An 18,056-nucleotide genomic window follows, 5' to 3' on the forward strand; every position below is an offset into this window, starting at 1 on the left:
AGAGACTACTATCAGCAATTATATGGCAATAAAATGGACAATGTGGAAGAAATGGACAAATTCTTAGAAAACTACAACTTTCCAAAACTTGACCAGGAAGAAATAGAAAATCATAACAGACCCATCACAAGCATGGAAATTGAAACTGTAATCAGAAATCTTCCAGCAAACAAAAGCCCAGGTCCAGACGGCTTACAGCTGAATTCTACCAAAAATTTAGATTAGAGCTAACACCTAGCCTACTCAAACTCTTCCAGAAAATTGCAGAGGAAGGTAAACTTCCAAACTCATTCTATGAGGCCACCATCACCCTAATACCAAAACCTGACAAAGATGCCACAAAAAAAGAAAACTACAGGCCAATATCACTGATGAACATAGATGCAAAAATCCTTAACAAAATTCTAGCAATCAGAATCCAACAACACATTAAAAGATCATACATCATGATCAAGTGGGCTTTATCCCAGGGATGCAAGGATTCTTCAATATCCATAAATCAATCAATGTAATATACCACATTAACAAATTGAAAAATAAAAACCATATGATTATCTCAATAGATGCAGAGAAAGCCTTTGACAAAATTCAACATCCATTTATGATAAAAACTCTCCAGAAAGCAGGAATAGAAGGAACATACCTCAACATAATAAAAGCTATATATGACAAACCCACAGCAAACATTATCCTCAATGGTGAAAAATTGAAAGCATGTCCTCTAAAGTCAGGAACAAGACAAGGGTGCCCACTTTCACCATTACTATTCAACATAGTTTTGGAAGTTTTGGCCACAGCAATCAGAGCAGAAAAAGAAATAAAAGGAATCCAAATTGGAAAAAGAAGAAAAACTCTCACTGTTTGCAGATGACATGATCCTCTACATAGAAAACCCTAAAAACTCCACCAGAAAATTACTAGAACTAATCAATGAATATAGTAAAGTTGCAGGATATAAAATCAACACACAGAAATCCCTTGCATTCCTATACACTAATAATGAGAAAACAGAAAGAGAAATTAATGAAACAATTTCATTCACCATTGCAACGAAAAGAATAAAATACTTAGGAATATATCTACCTAAAGAAACTAAAGACCTATATATAGAAAACTATAAAACACTGGTGAAAGAAATCAAAGAGGACACTATTAGATGGAGAAATATACCATGTTCATGGATTGGAAGAATCAATGTAGTGAAAATGAGTATACTACCCAAAGCAATTTATAGATTCAATGCAATCCCTATCAAGCTACCAATGGTATCCTTCACAGAGCTAGAACAAATAATTTCACAATTTGTATGGAAATACAAAAAACCTCGAATAGCCAAAGCTATCTTGAGAAAGAAGACTGGAACTGGAGGAATCAACCTGCCTGACTTCAGGCTCTACTACAAAGCCACAGTCATCAAGACAGTATGGTACTGGCACAAAGACAGAAATATAGATCAATGGAACAAAATAGAAAGCCCAGAGATAAATCCACGCACATATGGACACCTTATCTTTGACAAAGGAGGCAAGAATATACAATGGATTAAAGACAATCTCTTTAACAAGTGGTGCTGGGAAAACTGGTCAACCACTTGTAAAAGAATGAAACTAGAGCACTTTTTAACACCATACACAAAAATAAACTCAAAATGGATTAAAGATCTAAACGTAAGACTAGAAACTACAAAACTCCTAGAGGAGAACATAGGCAAAACACTCTCCAACATATATCACAGCAGGATCCTCTATGACCCACCTCCCAGAATATTGGAAATAAAAGCAAAAATAAACAAATGGGACCTAATTAAACTTAAAAGCTTCTGCACAACAAAGGAAACTATAAGCAAGGTGAAAAGGCAGCCTTCAGAATGGGAGAAAATAATAGCAAATGAAGCAACAGGCAAACAACTAATCTCAAAAATATATAAGCAACTCCTACAGCTCAATTCCAGAAAAATAAATGACCCAATCAAAAAATGGGCCAAAGAACTAAATAGACATTTCTCCAAAGAAGACATACAGATGGCTAACAAACACATGAAAAGATGCTCAACATCACTCATTATCAGAGAAATGCAAATCAAAACCACTATGAGGTACCATTTCATGCCAGTTAGAATGGCTGCAATCCAAAAGTCTAGGAGCAATAAATGCTGGAGAGGGTGTGGAGAAAAAGGAACCCTCTTACACTGTTGGTAGGAATGCAGACTAGTACAGCCACTATGGAGAACAGTGTGGAGATTCCTTAAAAAACTGGAAATAGAACTGCCTTATGATCTAGCAATCCCACTGCTGGGCATACACACTGAGGAAACCAGAATTGAAAGAGACACGTGTACCCCAATGTTCATTGCAGCACTGTTTATAATAGCCAGGACATGGAAGCAACCTGGATGTCCATCAGCAGATGAATGGATAAGAAAGCTGTGGTACATATACACAATGGAGTATTACTCAGCCATTAAAAAGAATACATTTGAATCAGTTCTAATGAGGTGGATGAAACTGGAGCCTATTATACAGAGTGAAGTAAGCCAGAAGGAAAAACACCAATACAGTATACTAACGCATATATATGGAATTTAGAAAGATGGTAACAATAACCCTGTATACGAGACAGCAGAAGAGACACTGATGTATAGAACAGTATTTTGGACTCTGTGGGAGAAGGAGAGGGTGGGATGATTTGGGAGAATGGCATTGAAATATGTATAATATCATATATGAAACGAGTTGCCAGTCCAGGTTCAATGCACGATACTGGATGCTTGGGGCTGGTGCACTGGGACGACCCAGAGGGATGGTATGGGGAGGGAGGAGGGAGGAGGGTTCAGGATGGGGAACACATGTATACCTGTGGCAGATTCATTTTGATATATGGCAAAACCAATACAATATTGTAAAGTTAAATAAAATAAAATTTAAAAAAATGAATGATCTCAAATAATAAAATTACCTTTTAAAAAATCTTATACTAGACAAAAAGGAGAATCCAATTCACTAAACTTTAAGGGCACTTGTGGACACAGCTGAATTAGAAAAGGGAGCCCAAGTTCTCAAGGGACACTCGGGACCACTGCTCAGACACTGCCTCTGGAAGAGTTAAGGAGCCCTGGGGTCCTCATCAGGACAAGATGAGGGTCAGTATATTGTGATGAGGACCAGGGCACGTGATGGGGACCAGGGCACGTGATGGGGACCAGGGCTAGATGTTGAAGACCATGGCAGTGCGTCCCATGGCCCAAAGAGGCCTGGCACCTCTGTGCCCATCACCAGGTCAACTGTGGGATGAGACTTACCTCCTCCACAGGAGACGGAGCACTCGGAGCGGATGGTCACCCACGTGTAGCTGGGCTGGGCTCCAAGCTTCTTCTCAACCTCCAACCTTGGCATGGAGTATTCCCAGGCAATGCCTGGGTTCCTTCCCTGAAACAGAAGCTACAAAATAAAAAAGGGAAAGAGAAAATGAGTTAAAGTAGAACATACAGTAGGTAACTTGGGATTCCCTGGTGACTCAGTTGGTAAAGAATCTGCCTGCAATGTGGGAGACCTGGGTTCGACCCCTGGGCTAGGAAGATCCCCTGGAGGAGGGCATGGCAACCCACTCCAGTATTCTTGCCTGGAGAATCCCATAGACAGAGGAGCCTGGCGGGCTAGAGTCGATGGGGTCACATAGAGTTGGACATGACTGAGCCACTAAGCACAGCACAGAACCAACATATAGAAGGTAATCTGTTTTAAGCTCTTGAAACATTAGTCGTGTCAATAAGAAGATGATCGTAATATTAAACTAGACTCAAATACATCTATAAAAATATATAGACATTTGATTCTTTTGCTGTATGCATATTCCCTTCATAGTCTTTGCAACCTAACAAAGGGATCTGGTTCTTTTCCTGGGTGTTTCCTGGAAAGCCCCAGCCATCCTCCCCAGCTGAGCAAATCAGAAAGTGATACTTAAAAAGCACCTTCACAATTCCTAGTGAGTTCCAAACAACCAACAGTTGAGTGCATCTCATCTCTGCAGGATGGAAGCTAACTCTGAGTCCTTTCTCAGGGGATGGGATGCAGAGATCTTCTGCCTACTGACATGTTCCGTGTGGGCGCAGGAGGAAAGATGCCCTCTCTGGCTGGGCACACCTGTGAGCCATGCTTAGCACATGGAATGGCACTTGGACTCTTCACTTCCTAGCTGGAAACCTGACCACACGGGCCAACTACCTTTTCCTCCTAAAGGTATCTGATCCCTTGATCTCGATGACAGGCTTTTTTTGTGTGTGTGTGTGGGGAGGGGGGAGCATGGAACTTTGCCATTAGCCTGTTACTAGAAATCCCATCTCTGAAGCCTTCACTGCTTCTTAATGGGAAGGCTCAGTGGATAGTCACTGGATCTTCCCCGACTCCCTGGCACCACAGTCCCGTCCCCGACAACACAGCTCAAATCTAGTTGGGCAAGATGCTATAGGACAGGGATAAGCCCTGGACAGATGGCCGCACTGCAGGCCATAGATCTGCTCTTGCACCTGACATCCTGAAATGGGAAACGGGGTTCTCAGTAAGCCTCGATCACTTTCAACCCTGACCGATCTCTGTTTCTCTGTGAGTAATAAAGCTAAAAGGGGCTTCCCAGGTAAAGAAACTGCCTGCCAATGCAGGAGATAAGGTTCAATCCCTGGGTCAGGAAGATCCCCTGGAGGAGGAAATGGCAACCCACTCCAGTATTCTTGCCTGGGAAATCCCATGGACAGAGAGCCTGGTGGGCTACAGTCCAAGGGGTCCCAATGAGTCAGATAGGACTGAGCACACATGCGCGTTAAAGCTAAAAGCCTGAGATGGTGGGAGAGAAATAACCAAGGCAGGAATCCAGGGTAAACATGTCTACAGAGGGGAGGGGGAGCAGTCCCAGGTCGAGAGGGGAGATGGAGGTGGGACATGTGGAGATGAGGCATCTCTCAGGATGATGCAAGGATGGCGGGATGGAGCTGCGAGGCCCACGTTGCAGGTGGAGGGCACCTGGGGGGCTTCACAACTGCACACACAGGTGCAGGCTGAGGGGGCAACTTTTGAACCAAGTTTTTCCTTTAAATGTGCACAGAAACGTAAAAACGCGTGAAATTAGTGTGTCCGCTGCGTGTTGCCACCATCTGCCTGGTCCCAAGGGGACACGTGACATTGGTAGAAGTTGCTCAAGCGTATCTCATGGGCCTGTGCCATCTTGGGCAGAACACAGAGGGGCTTGTGTAGGAGGTGAGTGTGAGGGTCCCTGCCTGGCACTGGGCCCAGGCGGTGGGTTCTCATCTCACTCCCGTTTCCACCGGACTCAGAAGAATCCTGATCCCGCCTGAAACACAGGCACAGACAGAGCCCCCCCACAGCGGCCGCTTCTCACGGCCTCAGAGCTTACAGGAGAGAAGCAGGCTTAGGTCACAATCCACTAATAAAGATGGAAAACCCAGGACTGCATGCTGTGTGTCCTTACAAATTTCATCACGCGTCTAGAGACGAAAGACGAGCGGTCCACTGGCCCACTCAGTCTCTGCATTGATTAGTCTTGTTTCTGAGACATTAACTGCAAACAACTTTCTGGGGACGTGATATTTTGCCAATACAGCCTTGAACCTACAGAAATGCCCCAAGACCCCCCGTCCAAGCCCTGAGAGCAGGAGGCTGGGGTTCACCTCCACGATCAGCGTTTCGTTGGTTGGCCCAGGAGAGGCTAAGCTCTCAGGCTCCTTGTAGGAACGTCTGTAGTCAAAGGTGGTTCCTGAAAACTTGTACTGGCCAGGCCAGTCCACCGTCCAGTGTCCGTTCAGGTAGTACTTTTTGAGTGCATTTCGCACGGAAATGTAGGAGGTAGATACGTTCGTTTCATAGATGCGGATGCTCCGGGCTCCGGAGGGGATGGTGACCATCTGGTAATACTCTGGGCAGAGGAAACGGGAGGGGAGAACGTGGTGTTTCAGCAGCGCAGGGCCAATCCCAGTGCCCGCGGCTCTCTGTGACCAGCCCTTGGGGATCAGGGTTTGGAACCTGGAGGTCTAGTTTGGCCATCCAGGTCCATGATTCCTATAAAGGAGTTTTTTTCTTTTTTTTAATTGGAACAGAGCTATTGTAATATTCATGGTTTCTAAAAACTACTTTAATTGAAATAACCTAGCAACCACTTCTAATCAAAACAGAGGGTTTGAGAAGCAAAGCAGGCCAGGAATCACACAGGGCTCTCAGGACCCTGCCTATTGGCTCTTTTCACTACACCCTCCTCCTTCCCACAGAGGGTCCCTTTCCGTCTCTGCTTAGGTGGTGGGCGGATCCCACGGGTGGACTCACGGTTGGTGCGGTGCTGCTTGGCGTAGAGGCCCTTGTGCATTGTGCAGCTGGAGTTGTTGCCCCGGCACACGCCGCAGGCATCTTCCGTAGCATCGGACCCCAGGATATTGTCACACCCCACTCTCTGTGGGACCCACGAGGCCACGGGTCATTCATGAAAGACAAGACAACAGGAGCGAAGTCACAAACCTTTCCCCGGAGAGTTGAAAAGTTTCACCAACACGGGAGAGTTAACAAATATTTATTGGATACCCAGTATGTGCACTGTGAGACTGTCAAGCTATGCTTCTGTCCAAAGGAGACCTTCTCATGGCAAACACAGCCTGTCCTCTTTGGCATTGCTACACGACTGTCCTGTCTGGAGCCCTGGATTACACCTATCAGATTGTCTTGTGGGAGACGTGGGTAAATTTCAGCCCGACGTGAAGAGCCAAGCACAAATGACAAGAGATGTGGCCTCATGGGGGTCCACTGGAATTCACCTCGTGCTTGTGAATTGTCTTGTGTAGAGATAAAGAAGGAACGTAGGCCATGGGACGATTATTCCCAAATTATAGCACATTTGGCTATGGTCTTAGAATTTTAGCAGCTCTTTATAAATTCTATGACGCTTGCTAGTCTTACATTTCCTAACAAAAAATATAGGCTACCTAAAAAAAAAAAAAAAAAAATCCATTCAGAAATGAAGTAATCAGGGTCCACAATCCCTTGTTTGAAATACCAGGACCAGATACAGTGCAGAACTCGGGGTTTTTGGACTGCAGGAAGGTGAGTAACATGTTATACATAAGATGTGGGGACATCGATGATGTTTGTAAACTCACACACTGAGCGGGATAAACATAACTGAAGACAGTCTCATCAATTCAAGGCAGCTTTGCAAACACATAAATTCAAGTTGCCTTATATTTTACAGCCAAATAAACTTTCCATTTTGCAGCTCTTTGGACTTTAGAATTAAAAATAAGGAATTGTGACACTCTATCACTAAGAGTACATAAAAGCAATGAGATATTTAACAAATTGACTGATAATCAGACACGGTGGGTGGAGACCTGAGCGTTTCAAAAAGCTGAAAGAGATCTGAACAGTGTGTTTGTGTGTGTGTGTGTGTGTTAGTTGCTCAGTTGTGTCTGGTGTCTGACTCTTTGCAACCCCATGGACTGTAGCCCGCCAGGCTCTTCTGTCCGTGGGGTTCTCCAGGCAACCCACTGCACTGACTTGCCATTCCCTTCTCCCAGGGATCTTCCCCACCCAGGGATGGAATCCGGGTCTCCTGCACTGCAGGCGGATTCTTTACCGTTTGAGCCCCCAGGGAAGCCCTGTGTGTGCTGCTTTAGTCTAACCTCATAGTGCTGGTCCAACTTTACCGCCGTCACGGTTTACACTTTTAGAGGAAATCAGATCTGGGACCAAGGTCTTTGGACTCCACTGAATACAGATATTGAGTCACTTCCCTGAAAAGCCCGGTATTTGTCACTGCACATAGCCCCCTCCCTTTGTTTATTAATGTAACGAAATGCTCCCCACATCTCACTTCTGCACATGGTGATAAGCTCAGAGCTTTGGGTCCACACAGCATCCCCTGTTTCCCAGCCCATGCCCTGAGTCCCTCTCCAGCAGGAGTGAGGCTGTGATCTCCCCAAGACCCTGCCAGAACGATGCAGTGGCCCCTGGCTCTAAGCTGTCCCTGGCTTCATTCACTCTGACGCCACTGCCAGGTGACTGCCGTCTGATGCTGCGACTCTGCCGGTCCCCAGTCGCAGTGTCTTCCACCGAAATGTGAGGGTAAAACCGAGTCTTCCAGCAAATGGCCCTTTGTGAGCACCTCTTCCTCCACTCACCACCCTCAGCGCCCCCAGCTCCTGCCTGCCTCCTTGTTCTCTGACCACCAAACCCGTTCCTGCAGCCCATGATTCCTGTACCACCAGGTCCCCCTCCCCCTCCCCGTTTCCCCCTCGGCCCTCTTCCATCTCATCCTTTCAGGTCTAGCTCCCCTCCCCAGCAGTCCTGAGAGTTTCCCGGGTCCACATCTAAGAGGGAAGCAGCTTGTCCCTCCCGTGGAGCTCTGCACACACCTCCACTGCCAAACTGCCTCCTTCTGTGCTCATGGATTTCTCTCCCTCTGGGCTGCAACAGGGAGGGAAAGGGTGTGGTTTTCGGTGTCTGGTCTCCCTAGCCCCTTACAGGATGCCTGGCACAAAGCGGACTGTTGGGAGATGTTTGTTGAACGAATGAATGATCATTATTACCTCACATATCCCATCTATACAAACATTACGGCTATCCTCCGAGCATGGAGTCCCATCTGTGACTTTATTTGACAAAGAAAAGAAGAAATCAAATCCTTCTGCGATACAGTAGAGTTTGCAGAAGTCCTGATCTTAAAAAGAAATACACACACAAACACAAATAAGAAAGATACTTAAGCTCTGATCACTTTTTGCTCTAAATGTTATAGACTATTTTTTTTCTTTTTTTGCCCATAAAAACTCCCACACAATAATACATAGCAAAGACATTTTTAAAATTGCCTCTTTTGGCTTCATTTTCCCTTTCATTTTTAAATTATTTTTTAAAGCTTCACTATTAATTTTTATTTTACTCTACTGTGTCCTTTATTGATACTCATTCTATACACAGTGGTTGGCACATAACAGGCATTCAATAAACATTTGTTGACTTGAACTACATTACTGTTCAACTATTTTACTAGTATAATTAATTGATCTGTGTAGAAATGCAAAAAATCACTACCATTGTGCAGCAATATACAAAATTCTTACAAATAAAGTATAATAAAATAATTGAAATAATCACAAAATTTCTTAATTAGCTACTATATTTACTAAAACACATAATATTTTTAAACTGATAAAGGAAATAACTTTTGGATGAAATCTCCAAAGAATATTGGTTTTTCTTAAAAAATATAATGAACTGCCAAAAATATTGTAACACAGAGAATACAGATCTCATTATGTACTTAAGACTGGAAGATCAAGTTCACACCCTCTCTCGGTAATCCACTTCAAGGACTTATGATTTATATGGCTAATATGAACTTTTGTAGAAACTTTTTTCCTTTGTTCTCTTCTCAGTAAAGAAGGGAAGAGTTGATAATAAATATTAAACAAGGGAACAGTTGATAATAAATATTTATCTGCCTTAGGAATTTTCATTGGCCCAATGCTCATATACAAATATGCCCTTTATTGTGCAGGATAATAGAACTGACTGAATAATGCTAAGAATCAAATTTAATATTTGTTTTCATGATCAATGACCATATTTACTGAAGACTAGAAAAACCAGAAACAGCACACAGATTTTTTGACCCTGATCTCAAGGTTCTTTCTCCTTTATTCTTCTGCTTACTTGTTTCTTACTGGCTTAATTTTTACTGAGTATGGTAGTAATAACCCAACAAAAAATTCCTTTGTATAAAACTGCTTCAATTTTCCTTACAGAATTTATTGATTTCATAAACCTCTCACCATGATAACATTATATATATACTGAGATAGTTAAAGTGAGTGCCACGTGAGATAAGGCCCAACTTATGTATTCCCCAAGTATTTCCTGATAATATTCTCAATTCCAAAGAACACGATGTTTAGGTGTTCTTTGAATTTATTCTCAAATTATACTACTATATTATACTTATTCTCAAATTATACTCAAGTTATTATAATGATAAGAATAATGCATATTTCTCTCCACCTGGAGAGTAAAATCTTACATACAGTACAAATAAGCTTCTTGGTTCCTAAATTATAGATCAAACCTTTCCAAATACAGTATAGTATCTGATTTTCCAAAAGATACGGATATTTTATCTTTCATTTTTCAGCAATGCTAATCATTCAGTGGGCGATATACTCATCGCCATATCACCATCAACTACTGTGATTTGTAATTTTAAAAGAATTGATTCATTATCAATAAATCATCTACTTTGAGTGTTTCATCACTTCTTTAAAGATTCCACGGTATTTTGCACAGACTCACTATCTAGCTTGCTGTTTTTCCGAGCACACAGCTCGTCAGGTTTAAATAAGATGCCTTGGGGCAGGCAGAACAGACCTAACAACCAGAACAGAATCTGTGACTGGCCTCACAGTATTCGGTCTACCTGGACCCACTCTACAGACGACGCAGTTCTTTAAAGAGTGAAGCAGCCGAGGCCGCTACCAGAAAGCGTGATTTGAGATTTACCTTCCACGTGGGTGTATGGCTTCCACTTGTAGGACCATCCTCGGAACCGTTTGCCGTTGAACTCGGCGCACTGCTGGGCGCGGAAGTCGATGCTGTTGTGGGGACATGTGTGACTGTTGCAAAGCTTCAGAGTTCGCGTGGAGCCCACACAAAACTTGCCGCCATGCGATGGTCTGAAATGTGTAGTTCATGGTTAGAAGCTCGCCTTAGAACAGCTACTTACCCCTGCCTTGAATCGGGCTTGTTAGGGAGAGGGAGCAGGTAATGTTAAGGTATTTACTGTCACCAGTCAAGGAAAGTGCCTTTCTAAGAAGCCCCTTGCACTTGTTACATACTGACAATATGGGTAGTGTTTTCCTTTTTTATTGGGTGTATTGTTTGCAATATTGATACAACAGGTTAGAACTTTGAAAGCGGGTGGCATGTATTTGCTCGTCTCCCCACAGACTCAATGGACGTGAGTTTGAGTGAACTCCAGGAGTTGGTGATGGACAGGGAGGCCTGGCGTGCTGCAATTTATGGGGTCGCAAAGAGTCGGACACGACTGAGCGACTGAACTGAACTCTAGGAGGCAGGTGGGCACCTCTGTTCTCTGATCTAAAAAGCAGAGCATGACTAAGGGCAGTGGTGAAAAGCAGAAATGAGCCTAAAATTCAACTGCTTCATTCTCCAGATGGCAGCTTCCTTCCACTCCCAGCTTCCTGTGACAAGGAAGGGGATGGAAGGAGCAGTCGTCCTCCACTGGCTGCAAGGGACAGTAAACAACCCCTTCACCCCTAGAATTCACGCAGGCACCCCTGAAGGGGAGCACCTTGCCAAAGCAGGAGACCACCTGGGTCTCATGCATTAAAGACAGGACTAATATAAATCATTTTGCTTAGTGTCAACGTAAGTTAAACAAATAAAGGTGTACAATGAGGGCTGAACACCCTTTCACTCCACCGCACTGAGTTCTGCTTCTAACACCCTTGTCTCCCACAGAAGACACAATGAAACCACACACCGCGCAGGGAAATATCCTTGATGAAAAACCAAGGCTTTGTTTTTCTCACTTGAAAAAACTGTCCCTACTGATTCTCACTCATTTGTGTTCTCTATATTTTTCTTATGACTTATTTCCATATTTTAGATGGAACCTTGGTATTTCATGTAAACGGACTACAATCGAGTTCCTGAATATTGTTGTCGGGTCTGTTACTTTTGGGGCTTCCCTGGTGACTCTGCTGTAAAGAATCTGCCTGCTAATGCAGGAGAGTTGGGTTCAACTCCTGGGTTGGGAAGATCCCTTTAAGAAGGAAATGGCAACTCACTGTGGTATTTTTGCCTGGGAAGTTCCATGGAGAGAGGAGCCTGGTAGGTCTATGGGGCCGCAAAGGGTTATATATGACTGAGAAGCTGAGCATCCATGCACAGTTACTTTTGTTGTGGTCAAATAGTTACAAGCGCCTTAAATCATATCACAGAGACATCACTATACAATAAATGCCTGAGTGAAAGGGCTTTCTGCCTTGGAATTCTTTTGCAGTAATACAAGAAGTACAGAATTATTTTCACTGAGCTTCCTTCCACATACTCTTTGGGAAGTTTGTCACAGAGAGATGGCTCGCTGGGGAGGAGGGAGGTCTGAGCGCTCACCTGGGGTTTGTGCAGAGTCTGTCCCTGTGCGACACCCCCCTCCTCCGCAGGTCCTGGAGCAAGGAGACCAGGGAGACCAGTCTGACCAGTGACCGTGAGTGGGCTTGGGGCCTTCGTCCCCGTATTTCACACACTGTCCTCCGCGGCACCACTGAAAATTAAAACAAAAACAAGAACAGTGATCTGACTGTGGGTGGAGACTGACTTCATCACTACAGCAATGCTCAGCCCTGGAAACTTGGTAGTATAAGCAGATATCAGTCTCCCTGCCCTCAGGAGCACATAATGAAAATACATTTAACACTTCTTTTTTTTTTTTTTTAATTGAAGTATAACTGCTTTACAGCATTGTGTTAGTTTCTGCTGTACCACAATGTGAATCAGCCACATGTATACTTATGTCTCCTCCTCCTGGAGCTTCCTTCCCAGACCCCCTCACCCCCATGCCACCCCTCTGGTCATCATGGAGCACCAGGCTGAGCTCCCTGTGTTACACCGCAGCTTCCCACTAGCTTTCTATTTCACACACGGCAGTGTATATATGTCAATGCCACTTTTATTCTTTCCAAAGTTAGCCTTGTTCTATAAATCCGCGTGAAGGGAAGATACAGAGAAGACTAGTTTTCAGGCATCTGTCTGAGCTGCTGGAATCTTGCACATGTAGTCAAGTTTTGTTGTAGGAACACGTAGTCCAATTGTTCACCTCTCAGGTGTGTGAACTCTAATCTTCCCTGGCAACAACACGCTCTTCATCTCTTGCTGTCAGAACAGACTGACTGTCGGGCAGAAAAGTCCAGCTGGAGGGTCTGTGTGTCTCAACACCTTGTCATTTCCGTCCGGTGCTTCGTGCTTTTACTCCGAAGCACCTGGGCTGGGAGCCTGGAGGCTTTAAGTGATGCCTGTCAGAGGTCACACAGCCTTCTGAGGACACGAGACAACCCACACAGGGCTCCACCTGTCCTGGGGAGGCCGGGGATGCTATCAGCTCCCCTTCCTCTAGAGAAGCGCCCATTGATGTTATTCTGCTAAAGTCCCCGTGGTTCCTGCACTGGCACCACGTGCAAAAGCTACACAAGATAGAGAGCTGCATTCAGTGGCCTGGGTTTTCTCACTGATGGACTTACGCACTGGGCACAGTCGGCATTCTGATGGCAAACACTGTAGGAGACTAGAAAATAATAGTTCTAGGAAGGCAAAAACAACCTACCAATATTGATATGGTCGCTGAAAACAGCTTATGATTCCTTCTAGTACTTGGTGTCTACTGCATACATTCGACCTGAGATGCAGAAAGCGCTGGGTTCGATGCTCGATACTGGATGCTTGGGGCTGGTGCACTGGGACGACCCAGAGGGAGGGTATGGGGAGGGAGGAGGGAGGAGGGTTCAGGATGCGGAACACATGTATACCTGTGGCAGATTCATTTCGATGTTTGGCAAAACCAATATAACATTGTAAAGTTTAAAAATAAAATAAAATAGATAATGTAACAATAAAAAAAAATAAAGTCACTTGGCTAATTCCTCTGTCAAGTCATGGTTAAGCCAATACCTTGACTTAAAGCCTAAATGGGACTTGTTTAGGTTAAATTATTTCATTTTTCTTGGGATGCTTATAAATTACTTTAATAAAATTTGGTCTAGTTTTATTTTAAAATGACATAAAGTGTTTACATGATGTAAGGATTTGTTTTAAAATGACACGAATCAGAGATCAAATTGCCAACATCCATTGGATCATAGTAAAAGCAAGAGAATTCCAGAAAAACATCTACTTCTGCTTAATTGACTATGCTAAAGCCTTTGACTGTGTGGATCACAACAAATTGTGGACAGTTCTTCAAGAGATGGGAATACCAGACCACCTTACCTGTCTCCTGAGAAAGCTGTATGCAGGTCAAGAAGCAATAGTTAGAAACAGACATGGAACTACAGACTGGTTCCAAATTGGGAAAGGAGTACATCAAGGCTGTATATTGTCACCCTGCTTAATTAACTTATATGCAGAGTACATCATGCGAAATGCCAGGCTGGATGAAGCACAAACTGGAATCAAGATTGTTGGGAGAAATATCAACAACTTCAGATACGCATACACCCTTATGGCAGAAAGTGAAGAAGAACTAAAGAACCTCTTGATGAAGGTGAAAGAGGAGAGTGAAAAAGCTGGCTTAAAACTCAACATTCAAAAAATGAAGATCATGACATCCAGTCCCATCACTTCATGCCAAATAGATGGGGAAACAATGGAGACAGTGACAGACTTTATTTTCTTGGGCTCCAAAATCATTGCAGATGGTGACTACAGCAGTGAAATTAAAAGACACTGGGTCTTTGGAAGGAAAGTTATGAAAAATCTAGACAACGTATTAAAAAGCAGAGACATTAGTTTTCCAACAAAGGTCCATAGAATCAAAACTATGATTTTGCCAGTAGTCAGGTATGGATGTGAGTGTTGGACCATAAAGAAGGCTGAGCACTGAAGAACTGATGCTTTTGAACTGTGGTGTTAGAGAAGACTCTTGAGAGTTCCTTGGACTACAAGGAGATCAAACCAGTCCTGAAGGAAATCAGTCCTGAATATTCACTGGAAAGACTGATGCTGAAGCTGAATCACCAATCCTTTGGCCACATGATGAGATGAGCCAACTCATTAGAAAAGACCCTGATTCTGGGGAAGAGTGAAGGCAGGAGGGGAAGGGACGACAGAGGATGAGATGGTTGGATGGCGTCACTGACTCAATGAACATGAGTTTGAGCAAGCTCTGGGAGGTAGTGAAGGGCAGGGAAGCCTGGTGTGCTGCAGCCCATGGGGTCACAAAGAGTTGGACCCGACTGAGAGACTGAACAACAACAAAGGGTTTATGTAATGTTTTCCTGAAACTTGGAGTTTATTCTTTTATTTTTTGATGTAAGCAAATAATGTAGATTAATCATTCCTTTTCTTTCATAAATGACTCCATGTTACCCACATCTTTTTCCATTCTCTTTTTTTCACTTAACTCTATATTCTGTAGTTCATTCCATAGAAGAAGGTAGACACATCCCTCACTCCTTTGTTGCAGCAACAAAACATTCCAGTAAGTGTATTTCCAATCCATGTCCTTCTGATGAACACTTGCATCATTTCCAGGCTTTTGCTTTGATAATCATTGCTTCAATAATTGTATTGCAAAAAACCGAATTTTTTTTTTTGCTGTTTTTGTCAGAGTGTACTTTTGTAAAATTGAAGTGAAGTTGATTTACAATACTGTGCTAGTTTCAGGTTTATGGCAAAGTGATTCAGTTATACTTACATAAATATGTACTTTTTTTCAGAATCTTTTCACTTGTAGGTTATTATACAATTTATAATATAGTTCCCCATGCTGTAAAGTAGGTCCTTGCTGTCTACTTTATGTATAGTGGTGTGCATCTGTTAATGCCACGCTCCTACTTTATTCCCCTTTGGTTGCCATATGTTGTTTCCTATATCTGTGAGTCTATTTCTGTTTCATTTATAAATTCACTTGTGTCATTTTTTAGACTCCACATATCATATGATATTTGTCTTTCTCACTTAGTACGATAATCTCTAGGTCCATCCGTGCTGCTGCAAATGCCATTATTTCACTCCTTTTTATGGCTGAGTGATATTCCATTGCATACATGTACCAAATCTTCTTTATCCATTCGTCTGTTGATGGACATTTAGGTTGCTCTCATATCTTGGCTACTGTAAATAGTGCTGTTATGAACATATGGGTGCATGTACCTTTTTAAATTATCATTTTCTCTGGATATATGACCAAGATTATCCTTAAGTGAATATTCTTAAAAATTATTTTTAAAAAGTTATTTTTTTTGTGAATTTGAGGAGAAGCCACTACATCTTCTCCCAAGAAAGTTGCATGTAGACACACAAACATACATACACGCACACAATTTCGAGCATAATTTCTCACAGGTTGCAGACCCCTGCAGCTGGTGAGTGAGGTGGTCAGCATAAGATCTTTGTTAAGTAGACACACAAAATGTCTGAAGAAGCACTGGTTGTATTTCTAAGAACCATTCCATTTGGTCGCAGTTTTATATTTTATTGATGACTTGAAAGAAGGCTTTCTCTTGGGCAGTGTGATGTCACCATGAAGCACACATCCTGTTGTGATGCTGACCACGAAATCCACTGTCACTCTGAAACCCAGTACAGACAGGGAAGCAGCATAATGAGTCACGAAAACTGATGCCGTGGAGGAGAAAATGAGCCCTACATATCAGCTCAGCCAGGTGCATGACCTGGGCACTGACTCAGGTGCCCCGAACCTGCCCTCCTCTGACCATCAGGCATGATGGAAACCACCAGACTGAGTTGTTCCAGGGACCCAAGGTAATGACCCAGTCCTTGTACCAAACGTAATCACAAAGCGAGAGCTGGTTTAATTTTACATTAGGGATCACCGAAGAACCAGAGTCTGCTTTGGCATGCATCCAGGCTGTAGTCCTCATCCCCTTGCTATGGATTTCTCATGGCGAGAGCACAGGGAACCCAGTGTCTTTTTCCTGGAAGAGTTCTTGGGTCTACAGTGGGGGCTACCGTAGGTTTACCCTCCGGATGCTTGTGGGGATTCAATGTATATAATGCTCTAAGGACAGCTCCTGTCACTAAAAGATGCACTGACCACGGGTCAGGTGTACCAGCATGCAGGTCCACCCAGAGCCTCATTGTTGTAGCCGGTGGAGGGGAATAGGCTCCCATTCAGGAAAGAGATATACAGAAGCTGGAGAGCTACTGTCAGTTATCTAGAACATACCCACTACTCTCGAATACCCCAAAGTACTGGCACACTGACTTTTGATAATGCTCGCTTCTCAGTCAGTACACCTCATGGACACTGTGGACCAGTGATGCACAAAGACACACCACTAACACCAAAGAAGCTTTTACAGGGGCCTCTGATGCTTGTCCCATCCTGGCCACTGGGCACCCATGAGATTCTAGGCAGAACACTTAACGCCGTGCAATTCGTAAGGATCCATTCTGGCTTAATATATACTAATTCTTTTCAATTTGAAGGAAAAGGCTCTATTTGGAAACATAATGAAAAAAAAAATACCACGGAAAATCAGCAACAGAGGATGAGATGGTTGGATGCCATCACTGACTCAATGGACATCAGTTTAAGCAAACTCAGGAGATAGTGAAGGATAGGGGAGCCTGGTGTGTACTGCAGTCCCTGGGGACCCAAAGAGTCAGACACAACTTAGAAATTGAACAACAACACTTGTGCTTTCAAGGTAAACAGAATGTAATGATAATACACGGGTAGCACCAGAGTTATTACATCATCCCTGAAAAATAGTAGATTTTAAAGAAAGCAGGCTGCCTGGAGAGCCAAGCCACACTGGTGTGCACCATCACCAGGGCAACAATGGGAGGGCTACCAATCTTTCAAGAAATCAGCATAATTTTGAAAACTTTGCAATCAAGTATATGCAGGGAGTCATGATCACCTGCAGCTTAAAGCTCAGGTAAATTGCCTGGTTAAAGTGTCAGTCACTCAGTTGTGTCCAACTCTTTGGGAACCCATGGACTGTAGCCCACCAAGCTCCTCCGTTCATGGAATTCTCCAGGCAAGAACACTGGAGTGGGTAGCCATTTCCCTCTCTAGGGGATCTTCCTGACCCAGGGATACAACCTGGATCTCCTGCATCATGGGCAGATTCTTTACCATCTAAGCCACCAGGGAAGTCCAAATTCCCTGGTATCCTGTGACAACTGGCGTTTCTACATTGCAGTATCTCAGCAAATGCATTTCCTCTTTTGAGAAACTATTGTTCAGTCGTCAAGTCATGTCTGACTCTTTGCGACCCCATGGACTGTAGCATTCCAGGCTTCCCT

The 18,056-nt window shown here is 43.5% G+C and overlaps 1 protein-coding gene across 1 annotated transcript in view; it reads right to left on the bottom strand.

Moving 5' to 3' along the window:
* The window catches only part of ADAMTS16 (ADAM metallopeptidase with thrombospondin type 1 motif 16), a 193,250-nt gene that overhangs the window by 73,666 nt on the left and 101,528 nt on the right, over nt 1–18,056 (bottom strand). Inside the window, 7 exon segments of the mRNA XM_070357849.1 lie at nt 3,299–3,437; nt 5,678–5,922; nt 6,327–6,450; nt 8,579–8,709; nt 10,545–10,717; nt 12,180–12,217; nt 12,220–12,330. Coding sequence (XP_070213950.1) covers nt 3,299–3,437; nt 5,678–5,922; nt 6,327–6,450; nt 8,579–8,709; nt 10,545–10,717; nt 12,180–12,217; nt 12,220–12,330 — 961 coding nt within the window.

The sequence above is a fragment of the Bos mutus genome, chromosome 20 (genome assembly GCF_027580195.1).
Source record: "Bos mutus isolate GX-2022 chromosome 20, NWIPB_WYAK_1.1, whole genome shotgun sequence".
In the NCBI taxonomy this organism is placed as follows: Eukaryota; Metazoa; Chordata; class Mammalia; order Artiodactyla; family Bovidae; genus Bos; species Bos mutus.